General features: G+C 44.1%; 1 protein-coding gene across 1 annotated transcript in view; it reads left to right on the plus strand.

Moving 5' to 3' along the window:
* Nucleotides 1-24,895, plus strand: part of Lrch1 (leucine rich repeats and calponin homology domain containing 1) — a 199,631-nt gene that overhangs the window by 88,705 nt on the left and 86,031 nt on the right. Inside the window, exon 3 of the mRNA XM_059273333.1 lies at nt 20,471-20,597. Within this exon, the coding sequence (XP_059129316.1) occupies nt 20,471-20,597 (127 nt within the window). The remainder of the gene's footprint in view (nt 1-20,470; nt 20,598-24,895) is intronic.

The raw sequence follows: 24,895 nt of genomic DNA on the forward strand, positions 1-24,895 counted from the left end.
AAAGACAGATAAACCAGACACCGTGACTCATTATCACAGATAATAATGCCAGTGGTTTGTTGTTGTTGTTATTGTTCCTTTGGTTTTGTCCTTTTGTTTTGGTTGGCTCCTGAAAAGTTAGGGGCTTTTTGCTTTTTTTGTAGCCAAAAACAACAGAGAGGGCTTCCATCATAGTTCATAGCCGTGCATGGTTTTCCTCAGGGTGAAAACATTCCTAGGAGTAGCTGTCATTGCCTTTAACTTCTTTTTTTGAAAATAAAAAATCGGGTACTGTTAGGTTATCTGCAGATTCATCTGTCTGATTTTGAGTTCTGCAGGCTCCTGGTTCATCTGACCAGCTTCAGTTTTCTTGCAGTTTCTGCCTCAGCAGGAAGCTTGCTCCCTTGGACATTCCTGGGAACCCACACAGCAGTGCCTGGAGATAATTGGTTCCCCGACTCCCCAAGAGATTTGTTTATAGATTGTGATTGTTGCCAAAGCAGATGCAGCTGTTTATTTATCCATTTTTGTCCTGTTATGATGTTTTTTTTTTACCCCAGTAGTTAGCATACAATAAGTATGTATTATTATACATAACAACATATATAATCAATGTGACTTCATGTCGATCTATTCAGTCCATATGTACCAAGAACTTTGGGACATAGTTGACTATAAAATCCTAAAAACACTTGGTGATCTATTCTTACACATTAAAAAAAAATAGTAATGTATTTGTTCTAATGAGTTTTAAGTTGCATGTAATTGAGAATAGATTATTGCTGTCCTCAAATGAATAGGAAGAATATAAGGAGTATGGACCTGAGAATTCTTTAAGACAGGAAGGGGCTGGAGAGATGGCTCTGCAATCAAGAGCACTGGCTGCTTTTCCAGAGGACCAGGGTTCAATTCCTGTCACTCACATAAGGGCTCACAACTGTCTGTAACTCCATTTCTGGAGATCCAATGCCCTCTTCTGGCTTCTTTGGGCACTAGGCATGTAAGTATTGTATAGATACACATGCAAGCAAAATACCCATACACATAAAATAAAATAAAAATAAATTAAAAACTTTAAAAAAAGACAAAAAAGTTGTTGGTGATGGCCGAAGACTAAGGAATGTGGTTGGCATTCTGTGATGAATTCCTGCATGAGGGAAGAAGGAGGAAGTGGAGGGACTGTTAAAATGGCTTCCTGGCATTCACCGTGATGTCTCATCTCCTAGTCTTATTGGCGGTTTTAAAATTTTGTCTGTTTTTCTTTTCCCACATTTCCTACTTTGAATAGTAACAGGGGTGAGACTTATTCTCTTGCACTGAACCATGTGTTCTTTGAAGGAACATGATAGGAGGGAAAAAAATTAAGATAGAATGTCTCTTATCTCTCAGGAGCTTAATGTGAGGGTGTATACAATGCCTATGGTTAGTCTCTAAGCTTTAAAAAAAGCTAGATAATTATTTTTTTTATTTTGTTACATTTTAAATTTCTTTTGTATGAGGGGAGTAATATGTGCCAAGGCATGTGTGCAGAGGTCAAAGGGCAGCTTTCCTTTTGCCTTGTGTGGGTACTAGGAATCGAACTCAGGCTTGGTGGCAAGTGCCTTTACCCCATGAACCACTTTGAGAGCCCAAAATATTGATGTCCTAGTTTGCTAGGGGTAAACCTTTCTGACCAAAAGCAACTTAGGGAGGAGAGGGTTTATTTGGCTTACAGGTTACGGTCCATCATTGAGGGAAGTCGGGCCTGAAGCTCAAGGCAGGAGCTGATGCAGAGGCCATGGAGGGGTGCTGTTTATTCCCATGGCTGGCTCAGCCTGCTTTCCTATACACCCCAGGACCACTTGTGCAGGTGTGGCACCACCCACAGTGGGCTGGGCCCTCCCACGTCAATCATCAATTAAGAAAATGCCCTACGGGACTTGCCCACAGGCCGGTCTCATGGTGGCAATTCCTCACTTGTGGGTTCCTCTTCCCAGGTGACTTTAGTTTGTGCCAAGCTGACAAAAATTAGCCTGTACAGGTTGTTACTTTTGATACCTCCTATGGAAGTCAGTCTAGATATGAATACGGGAATATGAAAAGATGATGGGAACCAATTTTGAAGAAACCAAGAAGCTAGATTTATATTATATCATTCAAATAGTCTTTAATTCCTGCTTGACTAAAAGAGTCAGGAACTAGTCCCTGGAGCTTGAGTTATTTCTAGTCTTGGAAGCCATTTGGGTGGAGCGTGCCATAGCTCTTCCCTGAGAGTTTGTTTGTAGTTTTGAAATCGTAGGTGACTACCCTGTTTACTTGCAAATACATGACCTTGTCTAGGCAGTGCCGTTGGCATCCTCTGTGGCGTTGAGCAATATCACGACACTTACATTGTCTGTTGTCTGTGTGACATCTTCCTGACTCAGACTGGCCCCCCGCTTCAGCTGGATGCACGCTAGTAACTGGAAGAACTCGGGATATCATATTTGGGTGACATTTCTAACAAATGGGGGCAGGGGGAGGGAGTCACCTACTTCTTAATCAATTTTAAATACTCATTTATTTATATATATGTGTGGAACAGCTTGGGGGGAGTCCATTTTCTCCTTTGACCACGCATGCCCTAAGGATTGAATTTAGGCTGTCAGGTATGGTGCATGGCAACTCTGAGCCATTTCAACAGCCCTGAGTTCATCTCCTTTATAAGCAACGAGAACATTGTCTTTTCTGTGGTGATTGGTACTTGCACAAACACTCTCTCTCATTAACTAGGAAGAAAGACTTTTTAGATAAGTAATGCAAAAATATCTTCCCAGAGCTCATGTTTCTCTTCTTACAATTAAGCCCCCATGCTGTTGTGTTTCTGTGGTGGTGGGGTCAAGCCAGGGCACTGTACATGGAAAGCTTATGCTCCGCCAATGGAGCTCCGGCTCCAGCCCCATTCTTGCTGTATTTAGAATTCCTCCCTTTCTTAATAAATTATATGCAGGAATTACTAATTTTGTACATTCTAAAATAGAAAAGATTCCATATAAAGATACCTTGAATTTATGGGAAATGTTCGAAATTGGTTCCATCCCCTGAGAAACGTGTGTATTTTAGCAGTGTAAACAGCCATAAATATTTGAGAATGGTCATGGTGATGATGTTATTGATGATGATGATGATGATTGTAATGGGGTAGGGACATGTTACAACTACTTAGCCAGGTTCTTGGCTGGGATACTTTTTTCCTTATGTTATCTTCAATTTTCAAATGGCTGCTTTATGCCAAGGATCCTCATGTCTTCTCAAGAGGCAGGATTAATTCACACATGAGAGCATCTTCACCATAAACTGCAGTTAAAAACATGAAAACTGTTTTCCGCATTCTCTCAGATGATGGAAATGTGGTATTTGGGGGAAAACATTGATTTATTGCTGTTTATGTAGCCTGTGTTTGAAGCATCTAGCTTCTTTTAATCTTTGCTCCTTGGTGTTCACAACCAAAGGTTATGTTAGTTTAGTGTATGTGCCCCCTGTCTTCCTGTTAGAAAATGTCTTTGTCCAAGAAATGTGGCCAAGAACAATAAAAGTGATTCAGCAAGCCTGTTGCTACGTAGCAACAAACACTTGGAACGGGAAACGCACAGAGAAGCCGAAAATCTATTTTAAATGGTTGGAAAGGTGTTAGTGTTCCATAAGAAACTAGAATAGCCCGGAGGAGCGGAGGGCGTGGCAGCAGCTAGTGTGTTGTGAATCTCAGAACCGAGAGCAGAGGGGGCCCAGCTCGGAGAAGTTCGGGCATGGAGGCGGATGGAGGCGGCGAGAACTAAACCTCTTTAATCAGTGCTTCCAGGACGAGGGGGTGTGGGCTTCCTATTCGCAGAGGAAACACGACCAGCTGGGCCTGGATTGCTCCTCAGAAGCCCTGTCTTCCCAGCGTAGCTGGAGTGGGTTTGGAACTGTTGCCTGTGAAGAGGCTGGTCTGTTGCATGAAATGTTATCACACTGTAAAAGGAATGCATTTTGGCTGCCGTCTGCTTGTGTGGTATCCTTGTTGGCTGCTAAACAATGTGCAGAAAGAGCCAACTTCCTGATGGTCGCATAACCAGTATCCCCACATTCTTCTGGGACTCATTCTCAGAAATAATCTTTAATCCTCAGAATACCCACTCTCGTATTTGAGGGACCCTGGGTCAGGGCAGCTTTACAAAGCACAGTTGTTTTATTTTTTTGTTGTTGTTGTGAAACAAAAATTAATTTTCATTGCTCTTTTGCCTTACGCTGACATTTCTGAAGAAGCCATCTGTGGCAAAACAGTGTATCTTCACTCTAGAAAATGGGAAAGTTGATACTCTTTTTATGAACCTGGAAAGGTTTTGTTTCAATTAATACAAACTTAAATCCCTACCTTTTTATGAAGCTCTATTCAAAAGAAAAATGAGAACGTGTGTGTGTGTGTGTGTGTGTGTGTGTGTGTACTCATGTGTGCATGCATATGTGCATTTGTGTGGCTATATGTGCACATCCATGTGTGTATGTGTGGGCATGCACGTGTGCCCTTGTGTATCTGTGTGTGTATGCATGCATATGTGTACCTGTGCGTGTGTGCGTGTGTGCGTGTGTGTGTGTGTGTGTGTGTGTGTGTGTGTGTGTAGCAGCTAGTTTATGATAGATGATAGTCACATTGTATCTTATCAAATCGCAGATACACAGGGACACCAAAACACAGTGAACCAGATCGGAATTTGACGATATTAATCTTAAGTGAAACCATTTTCCACGGAGTAGGAGAAGTGAAAGAGGCCATTGGGACATCCAGGCTACACAGCACAGCTGTCTCCATGTGGCTTAAGCCTTGGTTTTTCTAAGTCCAGGCGTTTGTTAATATGGTCAAACGTGTAATCAGTGGACCCTGAACTTTTGGATGTGTTTATGAATCATTCTGCGTGAAGTGTGTGTAAATTTCTGTCTCTTTGTTTTGTGCTGGCAGGCTGCCAAACACAAATAAGTTAATAATGGGATATTTCTTACCAAATTCCATTCCTTTTAGCATAGCCCAAGCTTGGCAAGACTCCTGAGGAGGATTTTTCCATTCTATACACCTGATCACAGATGTTTGTATTGTGAGGGGAAAAAAGCCAGCACCACAAAAGTGACATTGTGCTCTCCGCAGGACGCAGTCTGAGTTTGCTGGCTTCGTTTTCGGTTCTGTTTCTGATCTTTATAGGGATGTTAAGATCTTTGTGCCCCAAAGGAGCGCTCTGGAAATGAGGTGAATGCTCACTCTGAATTCACTGAAGAAATTTCTGTTCACTTACAGTAATTCTCAGTGTTTATTCTGTGGTCCCAAATGAGCAAGTTCCAAATTGCATTTGTTTTCCTAACTAGACCAATAAAAGCCCCTTGAAACATTGCCATTTCATTAATAAGCAACTCACTACAGTTCCTGTATATGAGTTGAGAGATGGGAAACACACACATACACACACACACACACACACACACACACATACACACACACAGAAAATTCTGGATCTGGGGAGTAATTGTTGTTCTCAGTACCACCGGCACCGTTCATCTGTGACATCACTGAACAATCCCTTCTGCAGCCCTTGTAGCAGTAGGTGTGAGGCAGGAGAGTAGTTTTTCCCGAGTCAGACACTATGTGAGTGACAGAAATGAGTAGGTGTCCTGCTTTGGCATTTCATAGTTTGGGAGCACTTTGATCTTGTTATCTTACTGAGTGACATCTCCACTGTATTCCATGCTCTGTAGAACTGTTTCATGAACCCGGAAGTAGTTGTTTGGGAATTTTTCAGGGGACAGCCTAAGTGTGGAAACACGGGGAAAAAAACAAAACAAAACAAAAACAACTTTGTATTTGAAATGTTGCAATAGTTCCTCCTTTTATTCTTCAAACTATAAGTTTGTGCATTTATTTCTCATCCCCCCCCAGGTTATTTATTTGTTTATTTTTTGGAGACAAGGTCTCACTGTGTAGCCCTGGCTGTCCTAGACCTTGAGGCCAGGGTGCCTTCAAACTTCAAACTCACAGAGATCTGCCTACCTGTGCCTCCTGAAGCTGGGATTAAAGGCATACACAACCATGCCCAGCCCCCAGGATTATTTTTAATCAAAGATGAGGGGTGGGTGTGGGGGTGTGGGGGTGTTCCTCCGAATAGGGTTTCGATTATATTATCTGTTGATCCTTTGTTTTCTATTTTACTCATTTCTGGTCTGATTTATCATTTCCTTCGTTCTGTTTTGGGTACAGGTTTATTCATTTCTAAGCTTTGGCTAAACCCGCAGTCCTCCTGGTTGTGGGGTGTATGATAACACTGTGAATCCCGAGTGTGCATTTGTGTTACTTAAGTAAAGTCAGCCAGGAGGCGGAGCTAGCCACTAGTTGCCAGAAAGTAATCATAGAGAGTCAGAGGGAGTCTGGAAGATGGATAGAGAGATGCACAGGAAGTAGTAGGGAGGGACTTTGAGTGTGGCAGTCTCTTTTGGTTTCGCGGAGTGGAAGGAATCTCTTATTGGAGACACTGGTGAAGAGGGAAGGTCAGCTAGTTGTTCCTCAGCCTCTCTGAGCTAGCAGGTTTTCACCCCAGCCTCTGACTCCCAAGTCTTATTGAAAAATAGAACAGTAGAGATTTAGTTAGAAAGTACATTTGGTGGCAGTGGCAGGAGGCAGATCCCACTGGAGAAGTGTGAGTAACTGTGGAGCTGCAGTTACTGGCTGAAACAGCAGTACATTCAGGTACAGCCACAGTGCCGGAGATAAAACAGTACCTCCTGGCTCAGTGCCCCCCAGTGTTAGGTTATAGTCTTGTGCCACTGTGCCTGGTCTTGCTCTCCTTTTCTTGTAAGAGCTTTCAAGGTGTGAGTACATAGAGTTTCGGGTGGATGCTGATATTTTTATATGTAGTGTTTTAGTTTCTAAACAAACTGTAAGGACAATTAACGTAGTATGATTGTAACGTACAGTTATTGAGGCTTCAGTACAAGACTGGGAAGCTCTGTAAATTGGGGTCTCTGATGTGGGTAGTACATCCTGACCGAAGCGTGTGACAGAACAAAACCAAACACCACCCATCTCATGATCCAGGAAGCAAAGAAACAGACAGAAGGGGGTTCTCTTCCAGAATGTGCCCCAAGTGACTTAAAAGTACCGCCATGAGGCTCCACCTACCTCCGCAAGACCCATAAACTCCTCCTCTCCTGAGATCACCACCCCAGGTGCCCAAGCCTAGTTGCCTAAACCATAATATGCACTGTTTTTTTTTTAAAATCACCCTTCAATCTTCTCTACTTTCTAGTAGTGTTCTGACCAACGAGCTTTACATTTCTATAGCCTTATTTTAAGTTACCTTTTAAAATTAATTTGAATTTGATCCATTGTTTCAGGGAATGTTTCCAGTGTGTAGATTCTTTAGATGGGTCAAGATTTGCTTTCTAGGCTGTGCAATTTATTCCATGAATAATCCGTGTGTACTTGCTTGTGTACATATATATACATATATACATATATATATGTGTGTGTATATATATATGTGTGTGTGTATATATATATATGTGTGTGTGTGTGTAAAGAAAGTTGTGGGTGACTTTTAAATTTGGGGTTCACATCTCTTCCACTGTAACACATTTGGTGTGTGCAGCTGGTGTGTTACTGAGACTTTCACTGCTGTGCTTAAATAACCAGGCAGAACCACAGGGGACAGGAGGATTGGAAGCTTCCTTTTGGTTCATAAGCTTGCACAGCCCCTGCTGGGGAGGGAGTGGCAGAGCAGGGCTGCTCTCCTCATAGCAGCCAGGAAGCAGCTGGAGAGGATGCTGGTGACAGTGGACTTCCTCCTCCTGCTCCCCTTGCCCCTGCATCCCCAGCCTAGGAGCCAGCATCCTCTACAATCAGGGCACTCATTCAGATTTCGGTCATCACGTGAAAGAGTTGTACAGCAGTGAGCTCATCGCACAGGGCTATAGATGGGGAAAATATTTCCTGGAGGTTGTGCAGTTTTTCCCTTTTGGAGCAAGTGTCCTGAGGACTGTGAGGGCCCTGTTGCCTGAAGGTGGGTGGTGGGGCAGAACCAAAGCCTGTGTCCTGTGAGGGGAGTCAGTTAGCCTTCAGGTGGTTAGTAATTTGAATGAGAGCCCTACAGGGAGTTTATGCGAATGGTTTTGAGTGCTGTCTCCTTTGTTAGTGATGACTCCTCATGAGACCCCGGTGACCTCGGCCAGAATGTGCCCTGGAAAACAGCCTAACTTCAGTATGGTGACCATTGAGTGTCTGGCTGTAGTGCTGACATCTGCAGGCACTTCTATAGCATCCCTAGGGCTAGCCAGGCATCCCTTATTGCCGTCTTAGGTAAAGGAAGCTTCTCCTCTTTATTCCTTGGGAGTCACCAGACTTTTGTACTTAGATCTGCCGAGACCCCACAGGACGGCTCTGCAGCTTTTGCTCCTGTAGAAAAACACGATCACAGTTCAGGTAGGATATGGTTGATCGTAGCTCAGAGTGATGCTGCCTGTTCCGTTAGGGGTGAAGCTGAAGGGTTCATGTACCTGCCGCAGTTTCTAGGAGCTTAGCACTGATTCGTGAGCAGAAAAGGAACTCAGGAGGTATCAACAACAGTGGAATTCCGTTTGGTAATGATGCCAGTGCCGTTTTCCTGCTGTGGCCTTGACCACTCTTTGCTGGTGACTTTTCTGCCTTTTTCTGTTTCTTCTGTTCCCAAGTCTAGATGGCCTTTCTCTTCCAGCGCTTACTTAAAGCCCAGGTTTCCCAAAGCTTTGGTCCTTACAGCTTCTTCAAGACCTGTCTTACAAGTCCCAAGTTTACTCTCCATCTGTGTGGCTCCTTTGAACACCATTCCACACTTTCTCCTTTGCCTGCCATCCAGGTCCTCTTGGATGATGTCCCATTTATACCTCAAAATCCTGCACAAATAAACTGAGTGTAGAGGTTCCAGTGAGAATGGCCCTGTAGTCTCCTATGTTTGAAAACTTGGTCTCCAGTTCCTGAAGCTGTTTGGGAAGGATCAGGAGGTGTGGCTTTGCTGGAGGAAGTGTGTCCCTGGGGCGGGCTTTGAGGTTTCCAAAGCCACAGGCAATTCCTGCTTAGCGCTCTCTGCTTCCCATTTGTGGTTAGAGATGTGAGCTGCAGATCCAACTGCCTGCTGCCTGCTGCCTCCTCTCCCACATCGTGGACCATTAAACCTCCGGAACCACCAGCCAAAGAACCCCTTTTCCTCTCTGTGTTGCCTTGGTTGTGGTGTTTTACCACAGCCGTAGAAACGTAACCAAGACCACACCCGTTTCGTGTGTATCTTGGCTTCTTTCCCACTCCGGTTTGTGCTTTTATACTTTGCCATCACCTCTGCTTGAGATCTCAGGATTATTTTGGCCCCTTTCCTACACCCCTTTTTGCACTAATCATGAATGACCAGTGCAGCAATTTATTGCCTCCTGCTGGAAAATCTGTGCCTTTTTTTCCTGCCGTTTTCCTGTATGTCCTTTGCTTTTCTCATTCCAGAATGAATGTACGTAGGGATGACCCACAAGCTTTGGTAATCCTGGTGCTGAGAAGGTGGTTGGCTATCAAAAGCTTGCTGGCCAGTCAGTGTGGTGGTATTGTGTTCCCCAAAATATTGTGCACCCTAATAAACTTATCTGGGGTCAGAGAACAGAACAGCCACTAGATATAGAGGGTAGAAAATAGTGGCACACACTGCCTTTAATCCTAGCATTCCAGAGGCAGAGATCTGCCTGGAACTCTGAGTTCAAGGCCACACTGGAAACAGCTAGGCATGGTGACTCACATGCCTTTAATCCCAGGAAATGATGGCAGAAAGCAGAAAGATATATAAGGCGTGAAGACCAGAAACTAGAAGCATTTGGCTGGTTAAGCTTTTAGGCTTTCGAGCAGCAGTTCAACTGAGATCCATTTGGATATGAGGACACAGAAACTTCCAGTCTGAGGAAACAAGATCAGCTGAGAAGTTGGCCAGGTGAGGTAGCTGTGGCTTGTTCTGTCTCTCTGATCTTCTAGCGGTCACCCCAATACCTGGCTCCAGATTTGTTTTTATTAATAAGACCTGTTAAGATTCATGCTACAAGTCATCCTAACCTATATGGCAAGTTAGAGGCCCACGAAAAACCCTGTCACAAAAAACAAGGTGGATGGCTCCTGAGGAACAACTCCTTATGTTGTCCTCTTGCTACACACATGTATGCATGCACACACGCACGCACATGCACCCCTGAACACACATGAGCACCCTCCCTGTAAACACACACAAGCATATAACTACAAAGCTATGTTGTTGGTTCTGAAAATGTTTGATAAATTAACATCCTTGGTGATATTGAGTTCTTTTTGAAGATCTCCCTTGATTTTTAAGCATTTGTTCCCATCATAAACAAAGTAGATTTCAAGCAGCAGTTTTTACAGTGAATACCATCCTCTTTGAATTTTAGAACTTTAGACATAAGGAGAAAAATTATTTTGAGGTTGAGCCATTATCTAATCAAACTGGGCATTGCTTAGCAGTGGTTGCTACCCAGTTGGGGTGTAAAAATATGGAATATTTTAAGCAGTGAGTTATTTATACTCAAGAGGAGACTGATGGACTGTTATTGTGGGAAACCAGTGCAGTTGTGGTACCCAAATATGGTCCAGGCATGCACAGCTGAAAGCCTGTGCAGCAGCTACTTCAAAATGGGGCTGAATTCTGAGGAGTGGCTTGGAAGGTTCGTTCTGGGGGTCTGGCTTTCATACAGTTCTCCTTTCAACCCAAATCATTAACCTTCTTAAAACATGCCTTTTACATGTGTGGCCATGAAATTAATTGGCATAGCTCTCAAGAACACAGTTCAGGTTTTAATTGAAATAATCACTGTGTGTTTCTAGTTTCAAGGCATTTGAAGTTTGCAAATGAGGGTCATATGCAGGCTGCAGTTAGCACAGTAGTAGCACTCGTGAGACCCGGGTTAAAGTCCCAACAGTAGTCAGTAAATAGCCTTTCAGATTGAAGAAATTATGTAGCGCATTACTACCTTTGTTCTACAATTAAGCATAAAGATAGTCTTTTTTTTGATTTTAGCTTTATAGCGTAGAATTAAAGTGCATCAAAAATATCACGAGATAACCCCAAGGCAGGCATTTGTAGTTCATGGTGGAGACAGATTCCTGTGGGAATGAAGGACGTGGGGAAGGGGGTGTTGTGATGAAGGGGAAGTCTTCAGTCATTAAGGGAAGCGAGGGTGAGACACTTGGCCAGGGTGGGCTTTTCAGGAAGGAGGAAGCAGGAAAAGGAAGTGGTTCTCTATGGATATTGTTCCCTGCCTTGTGAGTATGAAAACGAGCAGTGTCGTATGTAAAGCAGAAGACAAGCTGTGCTGCTTTAGTGGGAGGCGAACACATTTCACACCAAGGAATAAAAATAGAGTCAGGTGAGATAGCCTGTAGAAAAGAAAACTTCCTGGCTAAAGTAACCGCTGCTTCCTGCAGGCCAGGTGCCCAGCACAGGCAGGCCCTCAGTACAGATGTTTATGTCTTCTCTCTGCTGGGAGCAGCAGAGGCTGAGCCTGGGGTGGCCACACTGGAACCAGCCCGGTAGCTCTTCAGGCCTCTGGTGTTTCCTTATCAGTTCTGTGAAGGTTAATGATTTCTGTGACTTCTGAAGACCTAGAAGTAGATTCCAGGATTCATGTTTTGTTAGAGAAGAGGTGCTGGAGTGAGGGATGATGGCGGGGAGGAGCTCATTGTGAAACATGCCCAGTCCTGACCAGACTAAACAGAACTTGCCTGGGATCAGAGCCTGGTGTGTCTCTCCTTAGCAGGTCTTTGAATGATTATATTTATTTTTACTGGGATGTGTTTTCCCTGATTGAAACGCAGAATCCTATTTTGTTCATTTTCTTTTCTTATTTACCCAAACTAGTAATTATTATACAATAAACTTCATAATATCATAAAATATCTAACTTAGGTAAAATTCTCCTAATTGTCTTACACATTTTTATGGTTTTTCGAGACAGGGTTTCTGTGTGTAGCTTTGGTGCCTGTCCTGGATCTCACTCTGTAGACCAGGCTGGCCTGGAACTCACAGAGATCCGCCTGGCTCTGCCTCCTGAATGCTGGGATTAAAAGCGCGCACCACCACCGCCCGGCTCGTCCTATATATTTTTTAAAAATGATTTATTTAAATTTATTTTATATGCATTGGTGTGAAGGTGTCAGATCCCCTGGAACTGAAGTTACAGATAGTTGTGAACTGCCACGTGGGTGCTGGGAATTGAACCCGGGTCCTCTGGAAGAGCAGCCAGTGCTCTTAACCGCTGAGCCATCTCTCCAGTCCCAGGCCTACCCATTTTAAATGTGCTGTTTGACATACTTATACTTAACAAGTTGTTACATCTTTTAGGTCTCCAGTAGTGTCACCCCTGCCCTGCTTCTGATACCTTGCTAGTTGTTTCTTAAAACAGCTGACATTTTAGCAGTTAAGGACAATGGAACTAGTTAAGCACACATCTGCTCTTTTGTTAACCTTCCTTTATAAACCATATTAGTCGTTGGGTACGGATGGCTTCATTTTTATGTATAAGGATTAGTGTTTGGCTAAGCACTTTTGCATCTAGAATCTCATGCTAGGTAGCTCTTTCAAAAATATGTTTTACATTTATTTATTTGAGTGTTTATATGTGCGTGCATGTGCACGTGCCTCTGTGAGTGTGTGTGTGCGCGCGCGCGCGCTCACGTGTATGTGTGTGTACACACATATGAGTCATATAGCACATGTGGGGAGGTTTGAGGACAACTTTCTGCAGTCAGTTTTCTCTTTGGTTAGTGGGTGCTGGGGATCCAATGCAGATAGTCAGTATTGGTGGTAAGCTCCTTTACCTGCCAAGCCATCTTACCACACCAAGGTAGATCTTACTATGTGCATTTTTTAGCCAGCAAAACCAGAGAGAGACTAAACGGCTTACCTAAAGCTGTAGGTAGAAATGAATGTTTTGGCAGAGGTGGGATTTGAATTCCTGTCTTTTGTTTTTCGGAATTGGTGAGCGTTCTACACAGTAGTACAAAGGTCAGAGTAGATACATCTGTGGTGAACTTTTATTTATTTATTCATTCGTTTGTTTTGGTTTTTCAAGATGGGGTGTTTCTTTGTAGCTCTGGCTATCCTGGAACTGGCTCTGTAGACCAGGATTGCCTCAAACTCACAGAGATCCACCTGCCTCTGCCTCCCCAGGGTTGGGATCAAAGGTGTGCGCCATCACCTCCCAGTGATAAACATTTTTCTATAAATTATTCCTAAGTCAGTTCTTTGTACCTTCATTAAGTGAAGACCCATAAACACACAACTATATCCTGTATAACTAGGGAAAATAAGAATATTATTCCCTGACAGTAAAATCACATAAAGAATATTACACATCTATATTTTTACTTATTTCAAGAAAAATAACGCCAAAGTAAACCAACAAAAAGTCATTAATTTAACCTCTCAAAATGGACACTGATAAGTACTTTAGTCAAAAGACATATAACTAATGCTTTCTGAAAATAACACATCAGAAACATCTTGGCCTGTGAATCCCTTAATCTAGGAACAAAGGGTGGGGTGCTAGTATTTGAAAATTGACCCTGTGGATTTAGGCACCAGACAAACAGAACTATAGATGGTCTTGAGCTGTGTGACTTGGTTTTCTGATGAGAAATAAACACCTGAGGAGTTACTCAGCTCAGAAAGACAGCGGTGACATCAGAGGACCTGGTGAAAGCCACGCCTTGGTCCCTCTCCTCCCAGACAGGGCAGGGCCGGTGGCAGGAGGAGGTAGGCAGGCCCTCCTGAAGTGAGGACAGGAAGTCTCAGGCCACCACAGTTGAACCATGAGTCTGTGTCAACCCCTAGGAGCTCTTTCCCTACAAATCAGCTCGTTGGTAAAGAGTTGACAGAAGTAAACAATAAATAAAATTAGCTTTTAGACAGGCTCACTGATTTGATTGGAGAGTAAATATTGGCCTTATCAGGTACCATGTGGCCTTATTCTTAAAGGTTCTTTCCGTGAAGGCTCTGTTTACAGCCTGGAGGCTCATAGGAGAGGAGTGGAGAGGGGGTTGGGCCCTTGGGGCTTGCCTGAGAGAGATAGCTAACAGATGACTGGATTCAGGAAGCTAAAGCTGCTGACGTCTGCATCGACCTGGGGCTAGAGGGATACAGTCGCTCTTCCTCTTCAGGAATGTTTCTCTGGGAGACCATGGGCCTTTGGTAGCCATGAAAACTGCAAAGAATCCAAAAACACCTTTCGACCAAATATATGGAACGATGCTGAAGGAACAGGTGGGTGGCATTGAAGGAACACGCCCCTGCCCATGCCATACTTTTATTCTGACTAAATCCTTAACCCCAAGGACCTGAGGCGGGCCAAGCAGCTTTTGGTGTAAAAAGCATTCATTCCCACCAAAGAGACCACGGGTGCTTTATAAGCTTAGGTTTTTAAAGAAAATGTGTATGTCTTTATGGATGTCTTTGGTCAGAAAAAGGGTCACTTGGGTCACTTAACCTGGCTAGGTACCTGCATCAGGTGGTGAGACCTGTTAACAGAAGTATTGGGAAGATTTCAGTGTGGATTGGAAGGTAGAAATTTCTGAAAATACCCATCCCCCCATACTCCTTTCCTCAGCAGAAAGTTGAGATGTGCCTCCATCCTAAGAGAAATGCCCAGTTAACTTTCTTTTTGGCCAGTCCTCACTTTGTGAAATAGGATATTTATAAACTGTTCTGCTTTTTATAGTTCTGGTTGTGAGCCTAGCCTTTTTTAACGGCCGAGCCATCTCTCCAGCTCCGGTTCTGCTGTTTGAGACCAGGTCTTGCTCTGTCACCTAGGCGTCCCTTCTCCCTCAGCTTCCTAAGTGTCAGATTATAGGTGTGTACCACAAGGCCCAGTTGACATATTTATAAATATTTCATAATCACAAGTTACGTTGTGAATTATTTACTCGTCACCTTTTTTTTTTTTTTTTTAAAGATTTATTTATTTATTATGGATACAGTGTTCTGCCTGCATGCTTGCAGGCCAGAAGAGGGCACTAGATCTCATTGTAGATGGTTGTGAGCCACCATGTGGTTGCTGGGAATCGAACTCAGGACCTCTGGAAGAGCAGCCAGTGCTCTTAACCGCTGAGCCATCTCTCCAGCCCTACTCGTCACCTTTTAATAACTGAGTTCTCTTTTATAGAGGTGATGGCTACCAGAGCCCCTCTCAGAGCTTGAGAAAAGCCAGCTGAGCACCAAAAGGACCCTTATCCAACCAGTTTCTTAACCAGGTCCTTGTAGGGGGGGGGAGAGGGCTGTGGGAGGGATGTGAGAGGGCTGAGAGGCCGGCTGGTGGCCCACTTCTCTCCCCTACTGTTCCCAGAGATTGGACAAGTATCATTGTCTGTTTTTCTAATCTTCATAGCCAGGCCTGGGGCGGGGTGGGGGTGGGGGGTTGGGGGTGGGACAGGAACTCTTCTCTTTCCTGCTGGAGCTTTATGGGAAAGCTCCTCTGCCCAGTTGTGGAAATGGCTTTCTTGCAGATCTGGGCCATGGGGGAAATAGTTGGTGTGCTGTTTCTCACCCTAATAGAGCTGGGCAGCGTGTGCTGCAGTAGGAGTGATACTGAGGTGTTGATTGAGGGAGGGCCTCCATTAGATAGGCTCCTTGCTCAGCACAGCACCTGCTTTTTCTGAGCGCATAGGCCAGAGATGCCCATCTGTGCACCAGATTCCTTTCACTAACTATGTACAGGGGAGGCGGAGTCTCCTGTATAGGTTATGAACCACCGTGCATGGGTTATGTGCCTATCTCAGGGAGTTCTCATGTATAGAAACACCCATGTGAGGAGCATCTAATCCAGTTTATTTTGCTAGATGATGTTTCTTTTCTGATCATAAAAACACTTGTAGGAATTTTGGAAAATATGGCAAAATGTGCAAAGGAAAATAAAAACCACTTTTTAGATACCTCCCCCAATGATCACTAATGATATTTTGATAGGTTAGAACTCTTTCTTTCTTATTGTGACTTACAGATGTTTTTGCCTCTAAATAGGCATGCACACAGGGCATGGCATTGAAATGTCATGCATGTGTGCACAAACACACGGAAGTTTTTAATAGTTGCAATCACATGCCATTGGCTTCATCTACAGAAGAGTGGGGGAAAGAAAATCAGAGAAACTGTAACCCATCTGTCTCTGTGGTTGGTGGCAGGACAAAGGGCTTTGGGGGTGACGGGGAGGCTGAACTAATTGGCTGACAGGAACATGTGGAGAGGCAACAGAGTTTCATTCATTGACGCTTTGTCTGACTTAGAAAACCAAACACAGCCAGTAGGAAGTTCAGAGACTTCTGTGTGATCTCTTCAGGCAGAGTGGAGCAAAACCCCCGTCCGCCTTTGTTGGCTACTCCGGGAAGCTGAAGCCATCCGGGTACCAGCATCCTTCGGTAGAAGGCTGCCTTGTTCCTTTCCCTCTGCTCCTTCGCAGGCCCTCAAGCTGACTGCAGTGGTAGCTGCTCCTGTTTAACGGTATGGAGCTGGGTCAGACGTTGGCACTCCACCCACTGATTTATAGGTTGCACCAGTTCCCTCCCTACAGACAGACAGTGACTGTCCCTTGAGAAGCCACACCCATGTACACCCAGGACATGCACGTGGCTGTGTTTTATGTTTCACCCCAAGCACCTCTCTTCCTCTTCATGCTTAAAACCAGCATTAAAAATCTCGGGTGCTGGAGAGATGGCTCAGTGTTTAAAAGCACTTGCTGTTCTTCTAGAGGACCCAGGTTCACTCAGTGGTTTACAACCGTCCCGTACTAGGAGATCAGATGCTCTCTCTGGGCACCTGCACTCATGTGGTGCACGTTCGCAGGCAAAACACTCACAAACATTAAAAAAGAACTCTTCTAGCAGTAAATTCTGAATGTGAAAGACCAAACAGTGCCCGCAGAGTACCGGTCCTGTCTGACCGCGTTTCCTGGACATGTTGTCAAAAGAGAGCAGTGTCATCAGTTAGACGACGGCGTTCTGTTCGTGTAACAAAGCAGTTGAGGTGGTGAACTTAAAAGGATGAAAGGTTTGGCTTGGCTTTCTTTTGGAAGTTCCAGTCTCATCAGTTAGGCACTATTGCTTCTGTGTCTGTTGCTAGGTGGTGTACTCCATAGCCAGAGCACCATGGTACTCTCAGAAGGTGGTATGCTTTTTGTTGTTGCTGTTTTTTCAAGTCAGGGTTTCTCTGTGTAGCCCTGGCGGTCCTAGAAGTCACTGTGTAGATCAGGATGGCCTCAAAGTTGCAGAGATCTGCCTCGGATGTGCTAGGATTAAAGGTGTGGGCTAGCACCGCTCAGCTGGTGGTGGGCTTTTGAGAGGCATCTTTTGGGGACTGTTTATGACCTAGGCTGTAACAGCACCAGCTCCATTGGTCTTGGTTTGAGGGAAATGAGGGAAAGGTTGTCCTTCCTTATGTCCTTCTGTCCTTCCAAGGAGCTCTGTGACACCCCACTGTGTAAAGCTGCCTCCTGCAGAGGGCCCCTCTGTGTGTTTATAATGCCACCCAGGAGTTGGGGAGAGTTGTGAGCTGCAGTGTGGTGATTTGATGCCTGTACAGGTGGAGGGAACTGCCTGGTGCTTAGCATCTTCCTGTCCTTAAACTGTGGTCACGTTTCTATGGAAACCTTTCAGCCCATCACTGATACTGAAATATGTGACAGTTGGAAAGTTGAATCGCCTGACTCTGTTTCAGGACCGCAGAGTGCATTCTTTCTGTCAGATTGCATTTTTTTGAATTGCAAATTTCTTTTTTAAAAAATATTTCATGGTAACTAAAAAAAATTGAAAATAGTTTTTTTATGTAATACATTTTAATTACAGTTTTCTCTCCTCTAACTGCTCCCAGATCCTCCCAACTCCCCACACACCTAAGTCCATACTCTTTCTTGTTCTTTCTCTTTAGAAAACAAATAGACTTCTGAAAAAAAAATAAGATAAAAACAAACAGACAAATAAATGCACAGGCCAAAAAAAAAAAAAAAAACCTGAAGAGAAAGTACAAGAAACACATGTCAAAGCAGAGACACACCCGTTCACACACATAGAAATCCCATAAAAACCCCAAACTGGAATCCATAATATATGAGCAAAATACCTGTGAAGTTTAAAAAAAAAAAATTCCCAGACTAAGCATTTGAGACAACCCCCCCCCAAAAAAAAAGGACTTCCAAAACCACTATTCAGTTCATTTTGTGTTGCCCATCTACTGCTGGGTGTGGGACCTGCCCCTAAAAGTGGTTTGTATATCCAGTGAGACTCCATTGGAGAAAAATTCATTTTTCCTTTGCAAGCATTTATCAATTGGAGATAGCTTCTGGGTTAGGGACGGGGGCTTGTGTCCACCTCCCCTCTCACCACTGGGACCCCATTTGGCTTAGACTTGTACAGGCCCTGTGCATGCTCCCGGTCTCTGTGAGGTCATATGTGTGTCAGTCCTGCTGTGTCTAGAAGGCCTGCTGTTTCCTTTGTATCTTCTGTCCCCTCTGGCTCTTAAAATCTTTCTGCCCCCTCTTCCGTGGGGTTCCCTGAGCTCCGGCAGAGGAATTTGATGTTGACATCCCATTTAGGATGAGCATTCCAAGGTCTTTCACTTTGCACACTGTCCAGTTGTGGGTCTCTGTGGTTGTTCCCATCTGCTGTAGGAGGAAGCCTCTGTGATGATGGCTGAACAAGGCGCTGACTATGAGTGTAGCAGTGTTGTTAGGAGTCATGTTATTGCTACATTGCTTTAGCAGAACGATAGTATTTGGTTTTCCCCCAGGTTCATGGCTTTAGCTGGTATCAGGTTGTTGGCCATCTGAGCAGTGTCTTGTCTGTGTTCCCTCTTATGGAATGGGCCTTAAGTCCAGTCAGATAGGGGTTGGTTACTCCCACAGCTTTTGTGTTTCCATTGTACCTGTGTATCTTGCGTGCAGGTCACCATTGTAGACAGAAGGTTTTATAGCTGGGTTGGTGTTGATTTTCTCTTTTGATAGCATGCTAATACCTTCGAGTCAGCAGGGGTGAAGGCTGTAGGCAGGCACCAGCCTGGCTTCTCCATGTTCAGTGAGTTGCCTAGGTGTTATCTCCAGCAATTAGCCTTACTCTCAGTTTGTGGAGAGCCATCAATAGCCTTGGCAATAGTCTGGGTTGTTTATGAGTTTCCATGGGGCTCCTATGGCCAACAACTCCAATGAGATGTAACCTCAAGGTTTCACTTGGTGGCAAGAAGTGTTTTGTTGTGGCTTTGTCTTCTGGTCATTTGGTGATTCCATTTAGATTTCTTTCATATTTATATATATTTTAAGAAGCTTCTACTGTAGTAGGTTTTTATATGACCCCTCAAATGGCCTTTAGTGTTAGCTGCCCCCCCATATTCTCCCTCTTATTCCGATTTCCCTTCCCCTCCCTGAATGCTCCTGTTTAAGTCCCCTCTCCCAATCCATCAATAACTATCTATTCTATTTCCCCTTCCTAGGGAGATCCTTCCCTCCCCCATCCCTTACTCTATACTTAACTACTGTGGTTATATGGATTGTAGTCTGCTTATCAAAGACGTACTAGCTAACATCCACATATATGTAAATAGATACCATCTTTCTTCTTTTGGGTCTGGGTTACTTCATTCAGAATGATTTTTACTAGCTCTATCCATTTACTTATGAATTTCATTTTTTAACAATTTAGTAATAGTCTGTTATATAATTGTACCACATTTTCATTAATTACTCGTCTGTTGAGGAATATCTAGGTTGCTTCCACTTTCTGACTACTATGGAAAGAGCAGCAATGAGCATGGTTGAGAAGGTGTCGCTGTGGTTGGATGAAGCATCTTTTGAGAGTATGCCCAAGGGTAGGATAGCTGGTTCTTGAGGTAGATTAATTTCCATCTTCCCAAGGAAGTGCCACACTGTTTTCCCTAGTGGCTCTACAAGTTTGCAGTCCCACCAGCAATGGACGAGTGTTCCCTTACTCTGTGTCCTCGCCAGCGTGAGCTGTCATGTGTTTTATCAATCTTGGCCATTCCGATTGGTGTAAGATGAAATCTCAGCGTGGTTGTCAAAGTGCATTTTGGTATTTGTTACCTAATCTTGTCTATCCACTCCTCCATTCTTTTTTATGTATTTTTTTTTCTTGTGCACTTAATAATTTTGAGTGATTTCATAGACAGAAGTATTAGAGTTTTTATATTTATAAAACATCTTCTCGTGTTCACAGCTGGGCATGGTGGGCAGGCTGTGATCCTAGCACTTTGGAGGTACAGGCAGATCATACTGTTGAAGGCCAGCATGGGCTATGGAGGGATTCCAGGCCCCCCAGGGCTACAGGAGAGCCCCTATCTCAAATAACCCAGAGAAAAATGCACTTACCAACAAAAGAGAACCTGCTCACAGGCAGCATCATGAAGTGGCCTTTCTGTTTACGTGTGTTCTTGTTGTATTGTCTTTACAGCCGAAATCAGCTGTCCGCCCTGCCCGCCTGCCTGTGTGGTCTGCCTCTCAAAGTCTTAATCGCAAGTAACAACAAGCTGGGATCACTGCCTGAAGAGATAGGTCAGCTCAAACAGTTAATGGAGTTGGTATGTTACTGATTTCTAAGATGTTCTTCTTTGCTAACTAATCATAACCGTTAAAGGTTCTCCGAAAGCCTTTGTTGTAGACGGACAAGGAGAAGGCGGTAATCATCCTTTCCCATCACTATAACAAATGCCCAAGACTGGGAATTTTATAAGACAGATTGTTAAGTCACAGTTTTGGAAGCTGAAAGTTCCTGACCAAGCTGGCCGTATCTGTTTGGCCACTGCTGAGGGATTTCCTCATCCACAGCTGATGGCATCATGGTGGGAGCAAATGTATGAGGGAAAGAGCACATGACTAGACCGGTAGCCAAACAGAGGGGGGACCCAGTTTTGCATTTTATAGTGATCCACTCTCGCTGGCCCTTACTGAGGTCTTGCCAGCACTATGATAACCCTGACTAAGGCCATGCCCCATTGCTCTAATCACCTTCCATTAGGCTCCACTCCTTAAAGGATTCCCCTACTTCCTTCTACTACCAGCCTGGAGACTAAGGTTCCGGTGCATGAACCCTTGGGACCAACATAGAAACTACAGCAGGTGCCTATCCTTTGGAGGCAGCGTGTGATAAAGTCATTAAGTGAGGAGACAGTGACAGTGGCATCCTTGCTGTGCTGGGTTACGGTTCCTGAAATTTACAAGTTGCCTGTGGATGGCACCTGAATCTTACAGGTTTGCAGTTTTGAAGTTGACCGGTTATGGCATTGTAATTTTTGCAGATTGCATTTACGTACAAGAAAGTATGGTTAAGTTAGAAAAATCTCCACTATCTAAGATTGGAGGCCATACTTAATGACGTCAAAGAGCAGAAAGAGCAGGGTGCTGTGATTCTGCTAGGAGTTTGGCACGTCTAGAACAATGCTGTGTTCAATCCTGGACACAAGCGATGGGTCCCTTATGCAACGAGCTGTCTTTGCCAGGATGTCCCTTGATCCCAGCTCCTGTCTCACACCTTAGTACTGTCGCAGTCCTATCTCCCCCAGACCCACAAATTACAGAATGTCAGAGCGCCAGCAGGTTGTAGAAGCAGTGTAGTCAAGGCTCTTCTTGATCAAAAGATGGAACCCAGGCCAGCAAGGCAATGACATATGGAAATTCACCAGTCATGGTAACTTGAGCTGAAATACTCTCATCCGTGGCACTGTCCAGTAGACATCCAAAGCGGAAAAAAAAAAAAAGTAGGTTAAATGTAGTGGTGGCCACGTTTAAACAGTTAAAAGAAACAAGAGAAAGTCCTTTCTGTAATATGATATTTAACTCTAGAGAGGCAGTTATGGCCCCTGTACATATATGACAGAAAACTATTAAGATGTCTGTTGGTGTCCTTGTGTTTGTACTGAGCCCTTCCTGCCAAGTCCAGTATGTATCTTTCAGGGGTCACGTGTCACACATTGGATGCTCAGTGCCACCAGGGCTGGGTACCACTTTGATTGACAGCTCTACAGACTTGGTGTGTTATGTTCTGTGGCCCCCTGGGTCTGGGCAAGTGTGCTTTTAGTGAAAAGTATTTTTGATAGGAGGGAGTGGTCTAGTTCAGCGTGTCAAGGAACTTGTCACCAAGCCTGGTGACTTGAGTTCAATTCCTTGGACCCACATGGTGGAAGGAGAGAACCAACTCCCACAGTTATCCCCTGACCTCCACATGTGCACTGTGGCACGCACACATATTAATAACAATTAAAAAACATGTACAACATTTATTTGTGAAGCAGCTGAAATTTACTAATGATTTTTTTTTTTTTTTTTTTTTTTTTTTTGGTTTTTCGAGACAGGGTTTCTCTGTGTAGCTTTGCGCCATGAAGAGGTGATAGGACCTGCCTTGGCTAAGGTCATAGACTAAAAAAAAAGATTATTTTTCCATCCTTTCTCATTTATCTTTGATTTAGTTTTATTTATTAATTTATTTTGCCTAAAATGGTAGTGTTGCTATAGGTAACCATGTCACGTCAGATTATTTTTAGTTTTCAATTGGGGAAGGAGTTCCCTGGAGAGCTAGATGTCATTTTTGTGAACAGGAGACTTTTGTTTTTGTAGATACAGATTACCAGTTTGTTAAAAAGAAAAGAAAAGTTGGGCACTCCCCAAGCATTCAGAAAACTCACCATTTAAGGCTTGCGTGCTGAGGAAACCACTCAGCCCACTGGACTCTAAGCATTGTTTGTTGGATATTTTGGAAAAGTTGTTTCATACATTTTCACATCAGAGTGTTTGGAATAGAATCATACCCACTTCTCTTAAGTGTGGATGAGCATTCCAAAGTTAGTGTGCACTTTAGAAAGAGACCAAATGCCTCAGCCATTAGAAAGAACACAGTTGTTCCTTCTTAGTTTTGTAAGGAAGTCAAGCTACAAAGCATTTATTGTAGCCTTTCTATCACATCACGCTACCTGAGAGTCTTAAGACAAACAATGCCCATGTCAGCTATTGATCTGCATGGCCATCACCCTGCATGGCCATCACCCGGCACAGCCATCACCCTGCACAGCCATCACCCTGCATGGCCATCACCTGGCACGGCCATCACCTGGCACAGCCATCACACTCTGCACAGTCTGCTTCTACGTCCACTTTGAGGCAATCACTGGTGCAGGGTAATTCATGGAATCCTAACTCTATATCTGATCCTTTTAGAGTCACTACTGAGAGCAGTAATCTAGGACATTCAGACCCCTTGCCCACTCTAAATGGTTTCTTCACGTCTCTTGCAGCGTAGATATTGTGTATGAGAGTGCTGCTTTGTGGGGAAGGGGAAGAGAGAAAGCCAACATTTACTCAGCACCTACTTCTGTCAGGCTGTCAACTAGTACATTCACCGGCATCATTTCATACAGCCTTATAACCCAGCAGGGCAGGCATCATGTTTCCATGTTACAGTGAAGAAGTGCTGTAACTAGAGTTTTCCTGCCTGGCCCACAGTCAGGACAAATCTCTGTCACCCGCCAGTCCCACAGACACTCAGACGCAACCAAATAAACACAGAGACTTATATTGCTTACAAACTGTATGGCCGTGGCAGGCTTCTTGCTAACTGTTCTTATAACTTAAATTAATCCATTTCCATAAATCTATACCTTGCCACGTGGCTTGTGGCTTACCGGCATCTTCACACGCTGTTTGTCATGGCGGCGGCTGGCAGTGACTCCTTCTGCCTTCCTGTTCTTTCTTTTCTCCTCTCTGTTAGTCCCGCCTATACTTCCTGCCTAGCCACTGGCCAATCAGTGTTTTATTTATTGACCAATCGGAGTAATTTGACATACAGACCATCCCACAGCAAAGTGCTTTTGGAGTTACTTACCTAAGGGGATGGAGCTTGCGTCTCATTAAAGTCCACATGAGGACTGAGCTCAGTGGTACAGCACTTGCTTAGCTTATGTGCCTCTCTAGCTTTCACTCCCAGAACTACAAAGATATTGTCTTAGTTAGGGCTTCTATTGCTGCGACAAAACACCATGACCAAAAAGTAAGTTGTGGAAGAAAGGGTTTGGCTTACACTTCAGTATTGCTATTTATCACTGAAGGAAATCAGGGACAGGAACTCAAGCAGGGCAGGATCCTGAGAGTAGGAGCTGATGCAGAGGCCATGGAGGAGTACTGCTTACTGGCTTGCTTCCCATGGCTTGCTCAGCTTACTTTCTTACAGAACCCAGGACCAGCAGCCCAGAGATGGCACCACCCACATGGACTGGGTCCTCCCCCATTGATCACTAAATGAGAAAATGCTTTACAGTTGGATCTCATGGAGGCATTTCCTCAACTGAGGCTCCTTCCTCTGATGACTCTAGCTTGTGTCAAGCTGACACACAGAACCAGCCAGTATAGGTAGGTAGGTCAGTAGGTAGTTAGGTAGATTAGATAGATGGCTGACACACAAAACCAGCCAGTATAGGTAGGTAGGTCAGTAGATAGGTAGTTAGGTAGATTTTAGATAGATGGATGGATGAATGGATGGATGGATGGTTGGATGGATATAGTTGATAGGTGACAGATATATAGACATAGTCTAAAGCACAAGGCAGCCCCTCTCTGCTCCCCTAGACTGTACATGAGCAACTGCTTTAGAAGGACTGTGTTTTCTTCCTCTGGAATTCCTTAATTCAGTTTGCTGTGACATTCTTAATAAAGCCGTGACACCCTTATTAAAACTGTGACAAGCTGTGACTTGGAGTTGAGCAGGAGGCATTCTCCTGATGGCTGTGGACAAATGGACATGTTTGAATGTTTCCTTACTGTAGAACCAGGTCAGGTGGTGGGAATCTGTAGACCTATGTCAACTAAATCCCACTTAACTTGTTAAAACCTT

The sequence above is a fragment of the Peromyscus eremicus genome, chromosome 9 (assembly GCF_949786415.1).
Source record: "Peromyscus eremicus chromosome 9, PerEre_H2_v1, whole genome shotgun sequence".
Taxonomy (NCBI): Eukaryota; Metazoa; Chordata; class Mammalia; order Rodentia; family Cricetidae; genus Peromyscus; species Peromyscus eremicus.